This window comes from Meriones unguiculatus, chromosome 15 (assembly GCF_030254825.1).
Source record: "Meriones unguiculatus strain TT.TT164.6M chromosome 15, Bangor_MerUng_6.1, whole genome shotgun sequence".
NCBI classification, from domain to species: domain Eukaryota; kingdom Metazoa; phylum Chordata; class Mammalia; order Rodentia; family Muridae; genus Meriones; species Meriones unguiculatus.
In genome coordinates, this window is record NC_083362.1 from 74880209 (window position 1) to 74901731 (window position 21523).

General features: G+C 46.3%; 1 protein-coding gene across 13 annotated transcripts in view; it reads left to right on the top strand.

Annotated features, from left to right (window-relative positions):
• Window positions 1-21523, top strand: part of Agap1 (ArfGAP with GTPase domain, ankyrin repeat and PH domain 1) — a 435843-nt gene that overhangs the window by 275405 nt on the left and 138915 nt on the right. For all 13 annotated transcript variants that reach the window (XM_021650398.2, XM_021650399.2, XM_021650400.2 and 10 more), the window contains one exon: window positions 5014-5182. In XM_021650398.2, the coding sequence (XP_021506073.1) occupies window positions 5014-5182 (169 nt within the window). The remainder of the gene's footprint in view (window positions 1-5013; window positions 5183-21523) is intronic.

A 21523-nucleotide genomic window follows, 5' to 3' on the forward strand; every position in this document is an offset into this window, starting at 1 on the left:
GCTTTGAATTACCCTCATGCCTTGTTAAAGGTTTTTTCCCCCTCTTTTATCTTCGATCAGCATTTTCTGCAGCTAACATGGAGAAGGGTAGCTGGGTAGTATTTGCATATCAAAATAAGCTTGCTGTCTTTATTTTCCCCAGCAAGGTCCCTACCTCGCACTCACCCATGATCTGTACTTGCCGTCTGCTTCTGAAGACTCCACATTATTTAGTGGAGGCAGCTTTAATTCCTCAAGTACCAAGCCAGGGAGAGGTGAAAGGGCCATGTTCTTGTAGAGGCAGGATCAAGTTCAGGGCAGTTTTTCTCCTGGGAGAAGAAACCAGACTAAATGGAAATACAGGAGTTGCTGAGTGAATATTTCTGTTTCTGGTTGGTTGATTGGTTTGTGTGTGTGTGTGTACAAACATACAGAGGCTAAAGTCAGGTGTCTTCCTCATTTTTTTCCCCATCCAGAACTCAAGTGTGGCTAGGCAGCTAACCCAAGGATCTTCCTGTTTCCACCTCCCCAGCAGTGAGCTCATAGACAGCCTTGCCAGAAGTCAGACTCCCAGCAAGCACTTTACCAACTGAGCCACCTTTCCAACCCTCTGCCGCTCAAGTTTCTTCTAGCCAGTTCTGAAGCTTCAGTGTCTAACACAGCCAAGAAACCAGAGACCGGCTAGCCCATGCTGGGCTCAAGATAAATGTCTTTCCTTGGTGTGTTCAGATCCAGAAAGCAAAGTCTACATTTCTACAATAATTTTAAATAAAATATCCTGGTTATTGTATGTTAAAACATGCCTATTAAAAGAGCCCACGCTGGGGCTTAGTCACTCTCTGATTAGCCTCATTTTAGAACTCATAAGCAATAAATGCTCAATTACACTCCTGTTATTGTATTTTAATTTGTTAAGAATCGGCATTAAAGAGAAAGTTACAGCAAGTTGATATTTTAAAGGAGTAACTGTGCAAGAAGGAATCTGTTGTTTGTGAGTACAACTCTGTTTGGAAACATGGGCTTGCATCTGGGTGGGTGTTAATGGCAGGCATTAGCAACAAGAAGAACAGCCTTTTTCCCCTAATGACTTGCCCTGGCTGCAGCCCGCTCCTTCCCTGATGAACATGCGTTTCGTTTGCTGTCTTAAGTGCCAAGTTTCTCCCATCAGAGTCTTCACAATTCTCCAGTGTGACTTGATGATGATAACTTTTTCTACATCTTTGATCCATGCCCTACTGTAGGGGGTTGGCCTGATGTTTGCAATGCTAATTACTGGGCCCCAAGATCTGGTTACTGTCTGGATGCACCCATTTTTGTTTGCGCAGACCTGCCTAAGACATTATACCCGATTGGTTAATTAAAGGCCTAAACCCTGGGCAGGGCAGAAAGGGGTAGGCGTGGCTAAGGTTCCCAGTCTTTGGGTTCAGGAGAATCATGGGAATGAGACAGACAGACTGGAAGAGAGAAGGCGGGAGGGCTCCACAATGGGTTAGTATGGAAGAAGGAACCACGTGGGCCAGGAGGAAGGACTCCAAGGATAACATGGATGGAGAAAACAACCCAGGTGAAGAATACAAGCAAGTATTTATAAGATAATGGATGAAAGATAGCCCAGATAAGGATGGTTAAGGAGGATGGCATTGGATGGGGGCTGGGAGATAGATGGTAAGATTATTGAAATAGCATACATGGCATTATCTGCCCAGCCCAAGGTGTTTTAAGGTAGTTGTAAAATCCAGCAGGTGTCTATGTCTTATTTGATTATGATAATGGGTTAAATAATACCTCTGTAATAATCCTAGGGCAAATAATAATAAATATTTAGCCCAGGGCCCATTTTTATTGCCAACAACATCCTACCATCATGGGCACAGGCCTGGAAAATGTAGCTCACATCATGGTGGTGGCAAGCAGAGGGTAAATGCTGCAAAGGCTTTATCCCTTATCCATATGATGGTGCCACTTGTGTTCATGGCAGGCCCTCCCGCTTCAGGTAAGCCTTCTGGAATTTCCTGACCGAATAGCTCGAGGGTCAGTTCATCCCTGTCTCAGCATAACCAAGGTCATAGTCAAGGCTTGCCTTTCTCAGCATAACCAAGGTCACAGTCAAGGCTTGCCATCATAGGCATCTTCCCAGGAATTGGTCCACTAGGCCATGGACATTCTTCTACAATTACATTAGATGGCTTGCCTCTTTCCCAGGAGTGATGGGAGACTTCTCAGGACTTCCATTCCACTCACTGTGCCCACACAGCTCCATCAGTACAGTCTCCCAGCTGCTGTCCAGCAGCTGACCTTCCTGTTCGGCCTGTGTGGGTTATCTGTCTGCGTCTGTTAGCCACACATCCTGGAGCTCAGAACAACTGGCTAACTTTTCCAACTTGTGTAAGGTAGGTGGTCAGTTTTCCTAAAGTTAGCCCCATCCTGAATTTGATCACTTAGTACAAGCCCAAATTTCTGGGTCTACCAAGAATCCCATTTCCCACTTTCTTCCTAGTCCTACTTCCTGTGTTCTATTAAATTACTGAAACATTATTTATCTAAGAGTAATTTGGGATGTATCCTTTTCTAATATGCGATGGGATAATACACCCAGGGTATACGAAATGCCATGTCTGTAGACAAGAGGCCTCATTGAGACAACAGTAGTTAGTGCATGAGAGAGTTGGCAGGACCATGCTCCCAGCATTCCCTGCAGCCTGGCTCGGTTGTGGTGTCACCTTTCGATTCCCGAGAAGACCAACTTTTATGGTCAAAAGTCTTTACTTTGGTTTGTAGTTTCAGAGACTTGAATCCACAGTCACTTGAATCTGTTGCTTTGAGCCTATAGCAACACACGGTGGTAGGGGACATTCACTCACCTCACAGCACAGGAATCGGGGAGGGAAGCATAGAGGGAATGGGGCAGACTGGCCTCCCAGTGTCCCTTTCCAGAGCACACCTCTAGGGACCTAACTCCTCCACTAGATCCCACCTCTTACGATCTCGCCACCTTCTAAGAACACTGCAGGCTGACAGATAAGCTTTTGCCATACGGCCTTTTTTTTTTTTTTTTTTTTTAAAGATGCTCACCCAAACCCTTTGCCTGCCATCCCTGTTTGCTCCACTGTACAATGGCTGTTAATGATTTAACCCAGGCTGTGCTCTGATAGTTGCTGGCAGCTGGCTTTTGACGTGTAGGAGCTAGTTTCTAGGCTTTTGTTTTCTTTGTGGACATGGGACCGGTTGCCTGGAAAGGAACATTTTAAGGAAGGGTGGGATTTTTACTTTAGCTTATGGTTCAGGGGGAGGAGGTGCCTCAGAGCAGGAAGGCTTGGTGGCGGGTTCAGAAGGCTGCTGGCCCTGTTACGTCTGTACTCAGGAAACAGAGTGAACAGGAAGTGATCAGGTTCGTCAGCCTGAAAGCCTGTCCTTGGTAGCTCATTTCCTCCAAGAAGCATTCACTCTCTAAAGGCCCTACAACCTTCCCAACAGCACCCCCAGCCAGAGAGCAAATGTTGAAATACAAGAGCTTATGGGGGCATTTCACATGGGGGGTCACGCATGCACATTCTGGTTGGTTTGTTTATTCTTGAGATTGTATTTTAATTACAACTTACTCCCTTCCATGTGCCCTTCCCTGCTCTCCTTCAAATCATGGCCTCTGTGTTCATCCTTGTTGCTGCATACATATATGTATTTATATATACATACATATCTCCAAATAAAACCTTTTTTTCCCCCTTTTGGTTTTTCAAGACAAGGTTTCTCCGTAGCCTTGCCTGGACTTGCTTTGTAGACCAGGCTGGCCTCAAACTCACAGAGATCTGCCTGTTTCTGCCTCCTCCCTGAGCCAAATAAAAACTTTTATGTCTCAGTCTGTACATATGGCTCATGTGGTCAAGAGCACTGTCTGCTCTTCCAGAGGCCCTGAGTCCAATTCCAGCAATCAGATGGTGGCTCATGACCATCTGTGATGGGATCTGATGCCCTCTGTCTGTGTAATGTCAGCTGTGTGTCTTTTCGGGGCTGAGCGTTTGGCCCTGACCAGACAGCTGGTGTGCCCTTCCCGGGAGAGGTCAGCTCTCCTGCTTTGCCTTCCTCGGTTACCTGCAGTCCTTGGTGCAGGGTTGAGGACGTGTGGCCCCTATTTCCCATACAGTCGCGCATGTTTGTTGGTGTCGCCTCTCTCAACCCACAATTAAACCATCATGTTGGTGAGAATTTGTGGGTGTTGCTTCTGGTGTTAGTAGGGAAATATGCACATTCTTGTTAGCGTCCACTGCCGATGTGTCGTTGATGTTGCTGCAGGTTCCTCAGTTCCTAGTCACCTCCAGTCCTTTTGTCCTTGTTAGGGTTTCTCTTGCTCTGACAAAAAGGCATGAGCAAAAGCAAGTTAGGGAGGAAAGAGTTTATTTGGCTTATACTTCCACATTGTGGCCCATCATTGAAGGAAGTCAGGACAGGAACCTGGAGGCAGGAACTGAAGCAGAGGAGTGCTGCTTGCTGGCTTACTTCCTCTGACTTGCTCATCCTGCTTTCTTATGGAACCAAGGACCACCCGTCCAGGGGTAGCCCGACCCACAATGGACAGGGCCCTTCCTCTTCCATCACTAAGACAATACCTTACAGCCAGGTCTTATGGAAGCATCTTCCCAATTGAAGTTTCTTCCTTTCAGATCGGTTTAGGTCACGTCAAGTTGATAGGAAGCTAGTTAACACAACTTAGATTCACCCTTAAATTTTGGACACTGTTGTCATGAATCTTCTGCTTACCTCCATGGAATAATGCTCTGAACCCAGAGCACAAGCCCTGGTTCCTCGACATCCAGGAAGCAGGAGTTCAGAATCTGTGCTGGTTGTTTCTCCTCCCCACTCCCTAGGTTAGGTCAGGACATAGATACCGAGCCTGGGTTTCAAAAAGAATTATGTCCCCCACACCTGGCAAATGAAAAGTGCCAGTCACAGGATTACAGCTCTTATCAATAGGGGTCTTGGGTCCCACTGTAGCCCACCTTCTCTCTAACCTCTCCTGGGTGTTTAACATTCACACAGGATTACATGCAGAATGTCCACGGCAAAGAGATAGACCTCCTGAGAACCACTGTGAAAGTGCCGGGGAAGAGGCCACCCCGAGCCACGTCGGCCTGCGCGCCCATCTCCAGTCCCAAAACCAACGGCCTGGCCAAGGACATGAGCAGTTTACACATCTCACCAAATTCAGGTAAGCTCACGGCCTCCGGCGCACCCGAGGAGCCAGGTACTGCTGCAGGTAGATGGTGTAGCCTCGGGCAGGCCTGAAACCACGCTTCCTCCGGGCCTTTCTTCTGTGAGTGGCAGCAGGCAAGCCACAGCCACACAAACTTAAGGAGTCCTCAGGATGCTTGTTGAGAGCAATTTCATACGTGGATCAGCCGAGGTCATTCAGAGATAGAGAAATCAGGTGTACAGGAAGGATGCCTGGGAGCTACACATTTAAAACTGGAGGAATCTCTGAGCCAACATACACAGACCTGTGTGTGGCGTTATTTGTTTTCACCGAATCGTCTTTGTAGGTGTTTGGCAGCCATTTTGGCCTCTGTGCGATTGCTTCTAGAGAAGCCAGGTAAAGCGCTGGAGTTCTCTCTTAGCATGTAGTCTCTTCAGGAAGGTTCTTTGTTTCCACTAACAAAAAGTCCCTCCTCCCACTTGGTCCATTCTTCTCGGGTTTACTCTGCTGGAGAGGCCAGCACGCATACTGGTTGCTTGGAACACTATGCTTCTCACTTCTCAAACACTGGTGCTTTTAAAGATGGCGTGGTCAACTACACAGAGGGATGAATGGCCCTGGCTGGTGAAAGCAGGGCGACGCGAAAGAGTCCAAATGCAGGCTGCCCCACACAGTGCCTCTTGGTACCTTGTGGTGTTGGGCAAGTCAATACAACAGGTCTTGTCCAGGCCACCAACCTGTGTTTACAAAAATAAGAGAGTCAGGAGAGGGGCAAAGAGGATACCATCTCGGGCAGTTAGTAATCAAACTGAAAATTGGCTTTTCCGAAGGGAGGGACCAGCTCCTTTCAGAAAGGTGAAGTTGTTGCTCTGCAGCCCTCCCTGACCTATTCCCCTCACTCCCAAAACGTCGATGAGGTTTCCATCAGGTGGGAAGGGAGGAAAATGATGCCCCAGGAAGAAGAAAAACTAGAATAACAGAAAATCAGCCTCCATGCGTTGTTACGTAACACCTCCCTTTGATTTCGTCATGCAGTGTTTATCAGTGGCTAATTTTGCACTGTGGCCTTGGAGCCTCTGGCCTCCAGAATGCCTGTACATAGCAGTCACCTGGCAGCTAACTCGTCATGCTGCATCCACCTGCTACACATTCATGGCTGCAAGCATTTGCCGATGTCCCTTTTTAACAAACCTTTATGTCGAAGTTTCCTGAAAAGATTCAGAACGCCTGTTAGATAAATTTCAAGGTACTGTAATACTTTGAAAGTTATTTTTAAATTGACAAAAGTAACAGGTATTTGTCCCTTGTGATTAGCAGTCTGTGTGCATTAGGTGGCTGACTGACGTCACTTGCTAATTTTGTGGTGTTCCCCATGCTCCTGAACCCAGAGACACAGGCTATAAAGCCAAGCACCTAACCGCAGACACTCTTAATTTTGTGGTTGGGGATAAGACAGGAAGTCCAGGGCAGCAGCTGTGGAGGGGCTGGGATTGCTGAGACAGGAAGGAGGGCGGGACTTAAGGCTCGGGTAAGAGGGACAGGAACCTGCTGGAAACGTGCATAAGGAAAGAGTAGTGCTGAGTTCAAGAAACAGTGCATAAAATTAAGATTTCTTTGGACCCTTGTCTTAAGACTTGAGTTCTTGGGTGTTGTATGACACTAGTCCCAAATACAACAAAATGTTTCTCTCTAAGTGGGAAACAAAATTTAAAAAAAAAAGTGTAAATGACCATACATTGGATCTCTCCAAGGCTTACTCTCTAAGGACGGGAGCTATGTGTTGTCACTGGTTTCATTCATAGGAAAAGCCTTCCTATTAGGCAGATTGAGGGCCAGAGACATGAGTAAGACCCGTCTGCATGGTCACGTCCCTCCAGTCTATGACAAGGGGTCTTTCCAGTCCTCCATTCTAATCTGCAAGGCCGCCTGGTTGATTTTCTTTGCTCTGGAGATGTCAGCTTGGACAGTGAAGTAGTGGTGTGACATTAGTCACGGTGCCTCAGGGTCACAGTCATACTTGGGCAATAGGGCTTCCTCAGTAGGCGTATGGATGATGTCACTTTTTTTCCAGTAAGAGTGAGTTGGTAAGACCTCACACCACACGCCCAGGTATTTGCCAGTCTGGTCCCTAGGTCATATGGCTGGCCGATGGTTCCAGTTCTGGAAGAGACCGCTGCTTCAACACGAGGTTGTGACACTTTTCATTCCAAGTTAACGTTTTACACCTGGACATTAATCTAAAATGACACATTTCTCTTTTGCTTAAGGAATCAGCACATTTGCTGGGTTTAAGCTCAGACTCTAAATTATACTCTAGAAGGTGAGTTCCCTATGTTTGAAATTGTTATTCATAAAACACTCTAGTATGAGGAATGGCACCATGAAGAGTGAACTTGTGCTGGACTTTGAGCTAAAAATAGTTATTTGCCAAATAATTAAGCATGATACTTGGAGGACACCCTTGACTTCTACTGTGTGAGTGTTTTGAGAGTCTGGGGTAGGGTAGGTGGGGGTGTTGGCTTCCCTTGGTGATTCCTTTGTTACTTGGTTTTCCTCCTCTGACGAAACTGCTGTGAGGCTGACCTGGGTGAGCACATAAGACTCACCCCTGGCATCCATGAGTCGTGAGGCTCAGCTGTCAGGTTCTTGGTGTGTATCTCCAAAATAACCTCTAAAAGTATTTTCTATAAAGCACCCGCCTGGCACTTTTATTTTCAGAATCGACAGGATGAAAATACCCCATGCTGTGTCTCTTCCATCAGCTGGGAATCCAAGTGCCTCATGGGTTGGTTACCCATGGATAGCTCTTGTGGTTAACTTACGTGTCTCATATGCATGCATTTTAATAGGTTCTTTTTCTCATTGATATGGGAAAGCTCTTTGTTTATTGAGGATATTGGTATTTTATAATATGTATAAATTTTTAAATATAATAGTTCTACTTTTTATGGTCTTCTTTACACATACTGTTTTCTTCTTTCCTGTGTGTTCAAATTGTGACTCAAGCGTCTATGGTTTCTACATTAAGCTATTCAAAGATCCTTTGCTAGTCTAGATCCTGTTCACAGCTGATAAAAATGTATTTCCAAGTTTTATTATTGTTTTATTAAATCCTCCCTATAAAAAGTATTATTAAGTAATAATTCACATATGATTTGTTTGGATCCACTATATGTGATAGGAAATATAAGCAAATTGTCTGTTCGCACAGCCACCTGTCCTTTCTGTTGAATGATCTTCGTTAATTCTGCGTCTCCTCTGTGTACGACTAAGTCCGGATGAAATGCACTTTCCAGGTGTTCGATCCTCCTCCTCCGCTGTTCTCTGTGGGAGGTCTTATGCTGCAGTCCTGCCACCTGTGTCCTGCCTGGACCTGGTTTCGTGTGGCAGTGTGACGCCTCAGCACCCGGCCTATACCTCCACTTCTCCCAAGCTGTTATTCCTGACCCTCAGAGTGTTTGAAAAAAACAAACATAATAATCCCGTATTGGTTGGCATTTATTTACTCGTTCATTTTGGGTTTTATGAGACAGGGTGTCTTGTAACCTAAACTAGCCTGGATCTCGGTACATAGCTGAGCATGAGCTTGAACTGCTGATCCTCGTGTCTCTGCCTCTCAGGTGCTGGGATTATAGGCATGTGTCACCACCACACCTAGTCTGTGCAGTGGTGATGGATGTAGAAGCCAGGGCTTTGTGTGTGCTAGGCAGACAGGCATTGTCCCACTGAGCTGTGTTGCTTTAATTGTAGGGGGCGGAGGTGTGGGGCAAGTTACTCTTTCTGATTTCTTCAGGTGTATTTTATACCCTCAGGACATTGAGTGGTTTTCTTCATTCAGATCCTAGAGGGTTTGTTAATCCATTACATCTTCAAAATCTTCAGTTCACTGTGCTGATCTTTCTTCAGGGAATTCTCCTACGTGATCTCAGTAGTTCCACAGAAGAAAGCCCCTAGTTTTTAATTTTTCGTATTCAGCCAAGTAATCAAAGTCGTGTTAGTTGAATCAGCTACAGGATAGGTCTCATGACTCCGAGAATGCATTCCCCGGTTCCCTGCCTCAGTGCCTGACTCTGTTCTGAGCCATCCTGGTGTCCCCGTACAGTCTGTGAGTCACATGCATTGTTTCCTCCTGTATGTTTGGCCCTCACCGGTTAATTGGCCTGTATATGCCTGGCCTTGATCATTGCTCTGAAGACAGGGTGAGAGAGCTGCTCAGGGCTCTCCCTCTAGGTGCCCACCGAGTTAGAGAGCTCAGAGAGTCAGGAGATAAGCACCGTGCTATCATTGTAACTGTCAGTCGGTTCTGAGGGGGACATCTGCTGCTGGCAAGGTCATAACCAGTTTTAGTGCTGTTGTTCACTTGATTGGTGTTTTTTGACACAATGTCTCTCTGTTTGATCCTGGCTGTTTTTTGGTTTGTTTTTTGGTTTTGTTTGCCTGGTTTGGTTTTTCCAGACAGGGTTTCTCTATGTAGCCTTGGCTGTCCTGGACTTGCTTTGTAGATCAGGCTGGCCTCAAACTCACAGAGATCCACCTGCTTCTGCCTCCACAAGTGCTGAGATAATGTCTGCTTTTGCCAAGGCCTTGGGAAAAGGGGGAAAAAAAGCATTGTCATGGTGGCTGCCTACCTCATGCACCTTCTGTTCCTCATGTTGTTTGTTTTCCTCTCATTTCTCATATACTTCCAGGGTTGTAGCTCAGCTGGTAGCATGCCTGTCTATTGCACAGTGCCCAGAGTTTGATCCACAGCACCACATCACCACATAAGCAGGATGTCGTGGTACATACATATAACCCAGGACTTGAGAGGCGGAGGCAGGAAAATCAGAAGTTCTAGGCCACCCTTGACTACACTGTAACCTTGAGGACAGGCTGGAATACAAGAAACCTCATCTCAACTAAGTAAATAATTAGGGCTGGTGTGATAGCTCAGCAGGTTAAGACACTCGCCACCGTGCCTGGTGACCTGAGTACAATACCCAGAATACAAAGGATGGAAAGAGAGAACCAACTCCCACAGGTTGTCCTCTGACCTCCCTACACATGCAATAAATGAGTGTAAAAAAAAGTTTTAAAAAATCATCATCTGGAAATAAGTATGAGTAAAGACAATTTTGGTAAAGATACTATTGAAGAAAACCTCTGCCATTGATCAGGGCCATCTGAGAGTCAAACACTGAGTTGGATGGAAGTGAAAATTTTGCAAACACACACACACACACCCTAAAAGATGCTGAGTTAGGAGAGCAGTCCTGAGCGGTTATAGACGTGTAAGAGCAGTGCAGAATCAGAATGCTGCCGGACTGACACTGTGAGAGCTCTCTTCTCAGAACAAATCATCCTGACCTCTAGAAGCCTATTCAGAGCTTCACTTTTGCTGGCCAATAAGAATAGAAATAAAGTCGGGTGCTGTGGCACACGCCTGTAATTCCAGCACTTATGGAGGAAGAGGCAGGCAGATCTCTGTGAGTTTGAGGCCAGCCTACAAATCAAGTTCCAGGATACCCAGGGCTATACAGAGAAACCCTGTCTGGAAAAAACAAAAGAAAGCAAAACAAGAAACAACAAAAAAAGAACAGAAATAATAATTTTTAAAAAGACATTGGTTGGCTACATGTGGAGACACAGAATATTTCTGCCTGAATAGGTTTTTGAAAAAAAAATTAAGTATCTACTTCAGCAAAAATAAATAAATGATAAAATGGGAAGCATCCAGGGGAAAAAATATATTTTCAGATCTGGCTGAAATCCCTTCCATGGCACATCTCTCCCTCCTGAGATGGCTCCCTTCAGGATGCCCAGTTGAAGCTTCAGTTCTGTTACTCAACAAGGGAGCTTGTAGGAGTGTCCCTGAGTTGCCATGGAAACGGGGAATTTACCAGAAGTTGCATTTTGAGAGTCTCCCTGACTTTAATTTCTAAAATCCTTCCAAAGAGAGAGTTGTAATATCCTTGCATATTTTAATGAGTTTTAGCCAGCCTGGTTTTGCAAATCTAGGTACATGTGACAAAACTGTGATCAGCCTTGGGGGTTATTTGATGTTTCCTTAGAAAGTAGAAAAGTTTATGGCCGAGAGTAGCCACTCTGAAATCAGAAATATAAAACTGAACCCCAGCCCAGGCCCCGAACCCCAGCCCAGGCCCCGAACCCCAGCCCAGGCCCTCGTGGGTGGGTGTGTCTCTGCACCTCAGCTTTCCTGACTCTAGCCTCTGTGCTCTTGACCTCTGGGACTTCAAGAGTCCTGTCTTTGGTACTAGTTTGGGTGGGGGAGGGGTGGCCGATACTTCTGAGTTGGCCTTACAAAATGCCTGGTAGAGGACAGATGGCATCTCTGGCTGCTCCTCACCAACACCTCACTGACGTAGCAGTGCTAGGTGGCCCGGAACGTGTTCTTTGGCACTTTTATGATCTCCGTGGAGGCCTCTCCCTTGTTCTCTGCCCTGTCATCAATTTGTCCATGACTTCTGGCTGCGACATCTTTGTTCTGGGACCACAGCTGTCCCCATTGCCATATGTCTTTGTTGGGTTTCTGCAATTATGGTCTTTTTTTTTTCTTCACCCTACCCAGGTTGGCACCTCGACCCCTCTAAGAGGAGCCCTTACTCCTTTTCCTCCGCCTCCCCTACTTGAGGTCTCCAGCAGTTGGAGGCAGGCCAGCCTGCAGGAGGGCTGAGCTGATGCTCCGAGTACGGTTGGGGGAGGGCAGATGGAGAATGTGTTTTGAGTATTGAACTGCCGTTGACATCTACAGTCTCAACCATGCTGTTTTCTCCACACTTCAGCAATCAGGACATCCAGCAAACCCATAAAAAACCAAACTAATAGCATGAATATTCAGTGACCTAGAATACTAATTATTGTCATGAATATTAATGGGATTGGACTTGCTCTCTCCTCTTTCTCTCCTGTCCTCTTCCTCCCTCGCTCCCTCTCTCTTTTTTTCCACTTAGCCGGCTCTAAGGATGGGTCATAATGAGAGCATTTAAGAGGGAGCGCTCTCCGCCGTGACAGGGACCGGGGCAATAAGGAGAGCTTGATTAACGCGCGCACTTGGGGGAGACATGAGAGGCTTCACGTGGGCCTGTTCGGGGGAGGCGGTGAGGCACCGGCGGCTCTGTTGCTGCTCCCGGAGATTAATGAGGCCTAAGAGTGCATTAGGAACAGTGACAAAGGTTTGATCTAATGGGCTCAGTCATTTTTCCTTTGAGTGACAGACGCACAGAAGTAATTGGCTGTGCAGAATGGCAGCTCATTGGCGGTACTTAAGGATACATTATCCCCGTTGTGTGGCCCGCAGAGGCTGTTTATCAAAACTGCTCACACTGCAGACGGAATCGCTAAGCTGCTGTTACAGTGGTAATAGCTATTAAAGAAAAAAATAATAACACAGCGTCCAAATGAGATCCGTTGTTGTGTCAGAGAGACAAAGTTTTTCTTTGTTTAGTTTCAAATGGTCTAGAAAACATTTTAATAACTCCAGCGTATGGGTGGGCAGCGCGGGTCCGCGGGCCCCCTGCTTGTTTGTAGAATGGCGCCATGACGAGGACCTCAAGCTCGGCCTCTCCTGGCCCTCATTGCTCACCCAGAATTTCCTGTGCTTTGGACTTTGGGTACAACGCTCCACCCTCTGATGGAAATGGGCACCTCTGCCAAACACCTTTAGGAAAATAGAAGAGCAGTTGTCACCCGAAGCTATTGGTTGAGAACTGCTTTCCTTAAAAAAAATTACTAGTTATGATATGATACTTGCTTCTGCGAGCCAGAGCTATTAGAGAACGTTGTGGTGGTTATTTACTAATTAATTTTTGGCAAAAATAATTTGTTTGGTGAGGGTTCTCAGACTGAGGTTTCCAGGTCTTACTGAAATCTGAAATCGGGAGGCAGAGCCTTGAGCTTCAGGCAGATTGGTGCTTGCGTTGTTGGAAGCATCAGCGCATCCTTTGGAACAGAGGCCATTGCTTCTTTTCGTCCTCCAGTTGTCATCTTCCAGCTGTTTTGTTTTGTTGTTTTTTTCTTTTTTTCTTTTTTCTTTTTGGTTTTCTGAGTGATATATGCTGTTGTAGACCATTGGAAGTGCAATTCAAAAGGAAATAAGAATATGCTTTCAATTTAGGGAGGCCTTTTCCGGAAACTTGAACTGTCAGTAAAGTGTTATTTTGTGAATGTTCTGACAAAGCAACCCAATTCTATGGGATTTCCATGCAGGGTGTACAAGGGATGTTGTGACCCTAAACTACATGTTTCTGTGATAACCTGGGAGCCTGCAAATATATGAAAGTGGCCCTGGAAAGTTTTTAATCTTAAAAGTGTGGGTTCAGTGAGAAGAGCCTGGGGCAGGCAGGAGCCATGATCCCAGTTGCTGACCCAGCAGCCTTCTAGGAAAACAGCAGTTAGCAGACCTCAGAATTGGCGAGAGAGAAGCTCAGCAGGAGTTGATATTCAGTCTTCCTGCCCTGCCATACTGGCACAGGACTGTCAGGCAAAGTCATCCCCACATTTCACCATCTCCCAACCTCCTGGCTGATTGCTTTCTATTGACCCATCATGCAGACAGTTTTATCTTTCTGAAATACATACAGAGCATGGGGGGAAAACACGGATGTTGTAATTCCTGTGCTAACACGAACCTCAAGTATTTCTTACTGCTCCATGACATTTGTGTTGTCTTTTCGTGTGAGATGTGCTTTATAAGAAGGGGGGAGGGACGGGGGTAATGGTAGGCACCTCTCAAGGTAAAGCAACTTGAACTGTCAGTAAAGTCCTGTCTTGTATAACCGTGGCCTCTTCCCTCAGAGGGACACTAGCCAGCTCTCATCAAATCACGACTGTGAAATCAAAGTATATGTTGTGCAGAAAAACACCTGTTGCACTGATCACGTGGAATAAAAAGAATACTGTAAAGGGCACTGGAGAGATGGCGCAGGGCTTAAGAAGAGGACCCAGAATTTGGTTCCCAGCATTCATACATGGCAGCTCACAAGTTCCGGGGGTTCTTACGCCCTCTTCTGGCTGCTGCAGGCATTACATGCATGGTGCGCAAACATGTAAGCCAAAATTTTTAAAGAGCACCTTTTTTTTGGGCGGAAGGGACAAATTAGACTGAACATTTGGTTCTTTGGAAGGATCAGGTATGAATACTATAGAAAGTTTTGTAAAACTGATTTTCTGAATATGACTATATGGTATTGGTTTACGAAAAAAAAAAAAGTCCAGGTTTTAATATCTTTTGTGGAATGATTCCATCCCTGCGTGTACATTCTGGTGTTACTTGCCCGGGAAGTGGGTTGGAGCCGAGCGAGCTTCCTGATAGTTTCCCTTAAACAGCCTCTGGATTTTTCCACTAAGTGCTCTATTAGCAGGTGAAAACTGGCAAAAAAAGAAGGGCTTGAAATGTTGAACTCTGAGTGGCGTTGCTGGGGGTTGGAGGGTGGGAGGCTTTGCCTTGGGATTACCTGTCTAAATTTATTTCTAAAACGAATCACTTAGGTGGGAACTCACCCTCTGGGAGGCTCAGCACCATCTTTTGAGATGTGCCCAATGCTCTGTTGTCTCCATCCTGAGGAAGGCTAGCCACTAGCCGTGAGACGCTGGCAGTTTTTCTGCTCTCTTACTCACAGTTGCCCACTGCTAGGAAGCAGTCCTCGTTGCTCCTTGTGTCCCACACATGTGTTCCTTCCCCCTCCTCTCCCATTTTATAAGCTGTACCTTAATGGCCAATGGGTTCAGTGATATCATCGGGTGAGCTCATGGGAAGCCAACTTCGGCCCCAGATCAAGCCTGGGCATCATCAGGGACTAGGAGACTGTCACCAGACCAACATGGAGCACACACAGATCCCTATTAAAGAATTAGCCCTTTTGAAACTTTCACTGAGAAGTAGGTAACTGAACTACAGAGGAGAGAGGAACCCACTGTTGATGAGATTCCCAACTCTTTTTTTAATATATTTATTTATGTAGAGGCGAGCTTTAGGCTGCATGTACATGTGCATGATGGAACAGAGCATCAGATCTCACTATAAATGGTTCTGACATGTGGGTGCTGGGCATTGAACTCAGGACCTCTGGAACAGCAGCCAGTGCTCTTAACCACTGAGCCATCTCTCCAGCCCCTGATTCCCAACTTTTGAAGTCTTCAGAGGCGGCATGGCTGGTAGCAGGGTGCCTTGCATGATTTGACTGTTTTATTCCTTCTTGCCATCATTATCACATCCTGTATTTTTTTATCTGTCTCACACAATGTGGACTGCGCTGTTCTAATATTGGCCAGTCCTCTTTGGGGAAATGGGGATTAAGAAAATTACCTGCAGTGGGAATCAGAAAGATATACACTGCTCACCCCAGCCCTAACCCTCCTGAGGAGTCACCCTAGGAAAGCCCAAAACTGTAAGTTGTCTTTCACAGTATTGTTTAAAGCCGTGGGAAACTGAAGAAACAGCAAGAACGACCAAGAGGTAGGCAATGCCAGCTGCCTACATTGAATCAACAAGCTGAAGTTAGGCTCTGAGAATTAAAGGATGATTGTGTTGATTATGTGACAGTGTGGAAAAACAGTTCATGCCAAAGATGTGTAACAGAGCCAGCAGGATGGCTCCGCAGGTCAAGGTACTTACCACAAATCCTAACAAGCTGGGACCCACACGGGGAGCTGACTCCCCCTAATTGTCTTCTGACTGTCACACTCACACCCACACACATACACCATGATTTTTTGGAAACGATGTAGAACATAAACTATCTTTTCTGTGGCAGTAGCTGAGGAAAGCACCTGCATGTGTTCAATAAAATGCTCACCTATTTGTGTGACACTGATGGACTTCACTTGCAGCACTCATTTAGCAAAATGGGATTTAAGGAATGTGTGCAGTAATGTAGGCTTTTGTTATTTTTCTTAGGCATCACAGCTAGAGAGAAATCAGACTAGGAATAGCTGTTTGCACATTTTAGGGGACAACTCAACTCCCTAGTTCTAGGCTTTTGAATTTGGAATGTAGTCGTCCTGAGAATTTAGTAATCAGATACGTTCCACTGCACTGAGGTCTAGACCAGCTTTTCTTTCTCTGAGAAACACAATATGGAAAGGATAGCAACAGAAAGATGTACACTGTAGCAAACAATCCCAGCTTCCTGTCCAAGTCACGAGCATGTTGGATTTCTACACAACCGGAACTATAGCATGCAGGGCCGGGGGCTCCTGCGCCTGAAGAAAAGATGCTGAATGTGTCCTTAGAAAAAACAGTCCTAGTCCACTTAGACGGAAATTCTGGTTGCCAAAAAAAGGGCAGCTTTCCAGTGCAAATATTGGAGCAAGCAGGCCCTCTCACTGGCACTTAAGTCATTCGTATCCTCACGTTTTATGGTAGTGTTGTGAATTATATTCTTTCCGGGCTTGTAATTAGAGGACAGAGCAGATGGCGAAGGCCTACTTTAAAGTGATGTGACCGTTGGAATAGCCTCTGTTGTCCAACGGTGATTTCACGAGCCTGTTTTCCCACATGCCCTGTGTCAGCGTTGGGAGCCTGGACCAGAGACCTGTTTTCTAGCTGCTTCTTGAGTGAAGGCCGCAGTACTGAGTGGCTCTTTTCCATCTTATTCTGATAGCCGCAGTTTGGGCTTGGGTTTTAAGAGTTTGGATTCCACTATGTCCGCTTCTGTCTTGGTGCTCATAGAAGCCTTTCAGCCTTCTCATCTTCACCGGGCATGTGTGGAAATTCATGATCTTCTCCCCAATAATCGAAGCAATTAATTGTTTCGTTCTTCTTTTAATCAGTAACCTAAAGCCAAGGATTATGTTTTCCCCCCTCCCATTAGTTAAACTCCGTGGTAAAGTTACATCCTGTTTGTGAAGGTAGATGGAAACTGGCTAGGTGATGAAAATGTATCCAAAGGGATGATGGTTGATGAATGTGTACTTGAATGCTGTGAAAAGACATCATTGCCGAGTATTTTTTTTTCAAATCTGAGCAGGCTATTTTTAATGTACTAAGCCTATAGCTTAAAAGAGGGAGTCTGCCTTTGATGTCATTTGGGGGATGAAAACATCCTCGTTCAATAGAAAAGCAGCATCTTTTTCACACTCTTTGAGATCAGTTCAGGCAACATACTGATGCTCATTCAGATATAAATGCCATATTCACTTTGAAATGCAAATTGTTTAAAGAAAAATAGCATATGGTGGAGGTAAGTATCTTTTCAAATCAAGTCTTACACGTTAGGGAGGTAAGTACAAGGAAAATTATTCTTTGGAGAGAATCGGGGCTTTTGACACAGGGAAGCTTGCGCTCATCAAGAGGGGCGGCTAAGCACACGCACATATCCATATCAAGGAAGAGGCACTGGGGGGCATGGATTAGCATGGTAATGCGGCTGCCCCCTGCCAGTCAGTCCAGCACCAGCTGATCCAAAAGGGGGTTTTCCAGGAATCATCCTCCGTGCTCCCGGAGCCCTGAGCTGGCCAGGTAGCTAACTGACCCCTGGGTTTCTTGGTAATATTTGGGAGGTAGTTCCCAGATGAAAAGACAAGTAGGTGTTTCAGGGACCTCATTGGGAAGTCAACGTCCCAAGCTGCTGAGAGCAGGGTCATGCCCTAGGACTCACTGCTGGGAAACTTCTTTGCCTATCCCGGTTCTTGCTTGAGCTTCTGAAGCAGCATCTGCGTTCACAGGCCGCCAGGGCGGTGGGTTTTTTTTGTTTTTTTTTTTTAACTGGGTAGAGGGTAATTGTGACTGATAGGGTATGCATGTAAAAAGTGCAAAATCCAAGCCAGCAAGATGGCCCAGCAGATAAAAGCATTGGCCACATGACAGACAACCAGAGTTTGATTCCCGGGCCCACGTGGTGACAGAAGAGAACCAACTCTCGAAAATTGTTCTCCGACCTCCCCACACACATGTGGCAAGGGTGCACCGACACACTTGTACCCACAAACACAATTAGTTACTTACTAAGGATGTTTAAAGGCCGGTGCTGGCAGTCCCACGGTCCTTCCTGTCAGCTGCCGTCAGCACACACACGTGTGGCTCACCTCTGACTTGGCACACCTTGAACCCGGCCCCGAGTCCTCCTCCTAGTTGCCACCTGCCCTGTGGGTTGTCTGCCATTGGTCAGTGGCTCCTCCATTCTTGGTGGTGTGTGGGCGCTATGGTGTGCCCTTGCGACATGGGTACAGCTGTTAACGTCCAGTTTGAGACGGTGAAGAGTAAATTTTCAAAGAGAAGTGAATTAGACTGGAACGCCCTGTGCAGCTTTGTGATAACTCAGTCAGTTGGGTTGCCCTGCAAGAGAGCACAGTCTGTCCTCTGCAGGCTCTGTGCATCCGCCATCTCTCCAGAGGTAGTGCTCCAAGGAGGCCTTCCAGGACCTTCCAGCAGGGGGAGCTCCCTGCCCCTCACACTCTGAAGGCTTCTGTGTCTCTGTGCTTTTAGAAGTGGGGGTGGGGGCCTGATCCCTTCAGATAAACTAGATTATAGGTTGCCTAAGGGCATCCATGCCTGGTGCAGAGGGGCTGAGTGTAATGAGATGAAGTCATCTAAGAGCTAAGTATCAGGAATCAGGGGCAAGAACAGCACAGGAGTCAATTTCACCCTCCTTGTGTGCCAACCTGTTACATGGTTGGTAAGATCTGAGGGCCAGAGCAAACGGCAGCCCATCCCCGAAGCAGCAGTAGGCAGAAGATCAGCGCTGTCAGCGCCCCAGATCCAGTTCTTACTAAGTGACATGGCATATAGCATGCTAACACCGTACAGAAGGCTAAGCCCAGGACAGGCTTCTGTAGTGGGTGCAAGCCACTCACCCCACTTTTGCCATAGAGATTGACATCATTGCCACAGGTGGTAGAAAATTCCGCCCTTCTCTGGAGAATACACTGTCCCTGTCATCAGTTTGCTCTGTAGACACACTCTTTAAAAATGGCACAAAACAAGAAGGTGCTGGTGGCCACACCCACAAGATGTGAGGGAAACCAGACTCCATCGAGGGCTGCCTGCCCCAGCCACAAACTGGTCACATCCCAAAGACCCCAGCTTTATGTCACCTTTCCAGGCATACCAACAAAATTCCATATGACAGAAGATGCATGTGATTGTGTAGGGGGTTGCCTGATGAGCAGAGACTCACCCCGGGCTTATCTGTCAGGCTTTCCTGGGGCTGTGGGTTGTCGTGGCTTTCTGTAGGCCACACACATGTTCACCTTGGGGCTGGCAGTTTCAGCCTGGGCTGTGATTGTGTCCTGCAGGTCTCCTGGCATACCTAGTTTGTAGCTCCATCCCGTTGATCATCTCGCACTTTCAGTGCCAGCCCTGGGTAGCGAGAGCTCAGGACATACCTGGTCATAGCTGGTGTTAGTTACAGGTTTCAACAGCAGTGTTAGCATATCAGCAACAGACAGGTCTAGGATCCCAGCCGTTCATCTTAATGATAGGGAGCAAAGGCAGCCTCCCCATCACTGGAACACTTCAGCCTGGCTTTGGAGGTGTCAGACGGTGCTTGTACACACTTCCGTAGTAAGTGGTCTTGAGGTCAAAGTCCTTAGCTCTCAGACAGTCAGATAAAGTCATCAGCATCCTTCACAGATAAGGACTCCTGCTTCTTGGCCTAATTAACAACACGGCCAGCATGAAGTGAATTGCCATCCAATGAGAGCCCTAGCCCTGGAGTGCTGGGAGAATGAAAGTACCTTAAGCATAGCCTCTCCTTGTGCGTGTAGGTGTTTGCAGAAGTGTGAACTCCTTACGTGATGTCACAGACAGGTCCTGCAAAGCACTCCCCATGAACACTAGGCATGGGGAGAGTCATATCTGGCCAGTTAGTGGTGTTTGCTCGGGGACAAATGGAACTACATGTTACACGTTTGTGGGTGTATATTAAAAAAAAAAAAAAAATAGATACTGCCGTAGTCAGCTTTAACTGCCACCGTGACCCAGCTTAGAGAAGAGCGTCTGAGCTGATGGACTGCCCAGATCAGACTGGCCTGTGAGCATGTCTGTGGACAATGTCTTGATTATTGTTTGATAGAGAGCCCGGCCTACTGTGGGCATCGCCATCCCCTGGGCTGTATGAGAGCTAGCTAAGCATGCATCCGCCTGTGAGCGGTAAGCAGCGTTTCCTCGTGGTTTCTTCTTCAATCTCCTGCTTGAGTTCTTGCCCTGATTCTCTCAGTGATGGACTGCGACCTGGAATTATCATCCAAATAAAGAATTTTCTCTCCTATGCTGCTTTTGGTTGGTGTGTTATTATAGCAACAGGAAGGAAATTAGAATAGAAATTGTGCCCTGATACAAATTAGAAGTGAGTATAGGTACTAAAAAAATACTCGCTAAACATTGTAGGGTTGTTCTTTTGCCTCGCAGACTTACTGGAGGTGTAGAAATGCTTCAAAGTGTGGCCACTGGCCAGCAATGTGCCTACTGGAGATGCTTCCTGGCCCGGATAGGCAGACTCACCACCACAGTGGTTTGCCTCCCAGTCTAGTGTCTCTCCTTCTAGATCATGTTCAAAGACAGTACCTGCCTGTGGACTTCTGAACGGCATATTAAGTGTAGAGAATCATTTCCTGGTATTCATTTTCTTATTTTCAGTTTGACAAATACATTCCTGTATCACCCCTGAGAATATCCCTTCTCTCTCTCTCTCTCTCTCTCTCTCTCTCTCTCTCTCTCTCTCTCTCTTCATGTGTTATCATTGTTTTGAGACAAGGTCTTATTATGTAGCGCAGAGCTCACTATGTACACCATCCTGGCGTCCAGCCTGTAGCCATCCTCTTGCCTTTGGCTCCCGAGTGCTTGACACTCTAGGTGTGTGTCACCACGCCTGACAGACAAGACATTTTTGGTTTGTTGTATCACAATCAGTACAAGTCTTAATGTTAAAATAGAATAAATTAGTACATATTTTAAAAAAAAAAAAAAAAGCTTTCCTCCCAGAGAGGAAAATCAGAACTGTTAGCTTTCTGGGATATTTCCCTCTGTATTTGGGAAACTGTTTAACTCTTAATCATGGGAGAGTAGGAACCAGTGGGCAGGGGTTTGAGAAGAGAGCAAGGCAGCTATATCCAGATAAGTCAGGTCATAAGTGCCTCGGCTCATTGTGCCCAGGACCACAGCTGCCAAGCATTCACATTGGCTGACTGATGCCAGAAGCCATACGTTTTAGTTTTATTTTTATTTTTTATTTATGGGGGTGTGGCATTTGTGACCAGAGGACAACTTGAGAGAGTCAGTTCCTTCCTCCATGTGTATCCCAGTGATCAGACTCAAGCCATCAAAGAGCAAGTGCCTTTATCAGCTGAACTCCTTGCTAGCCCATACCATAGGTTGTTAGGAGATGAAATCTCCAAACCTAATTTTTCTTAGGGTATAAA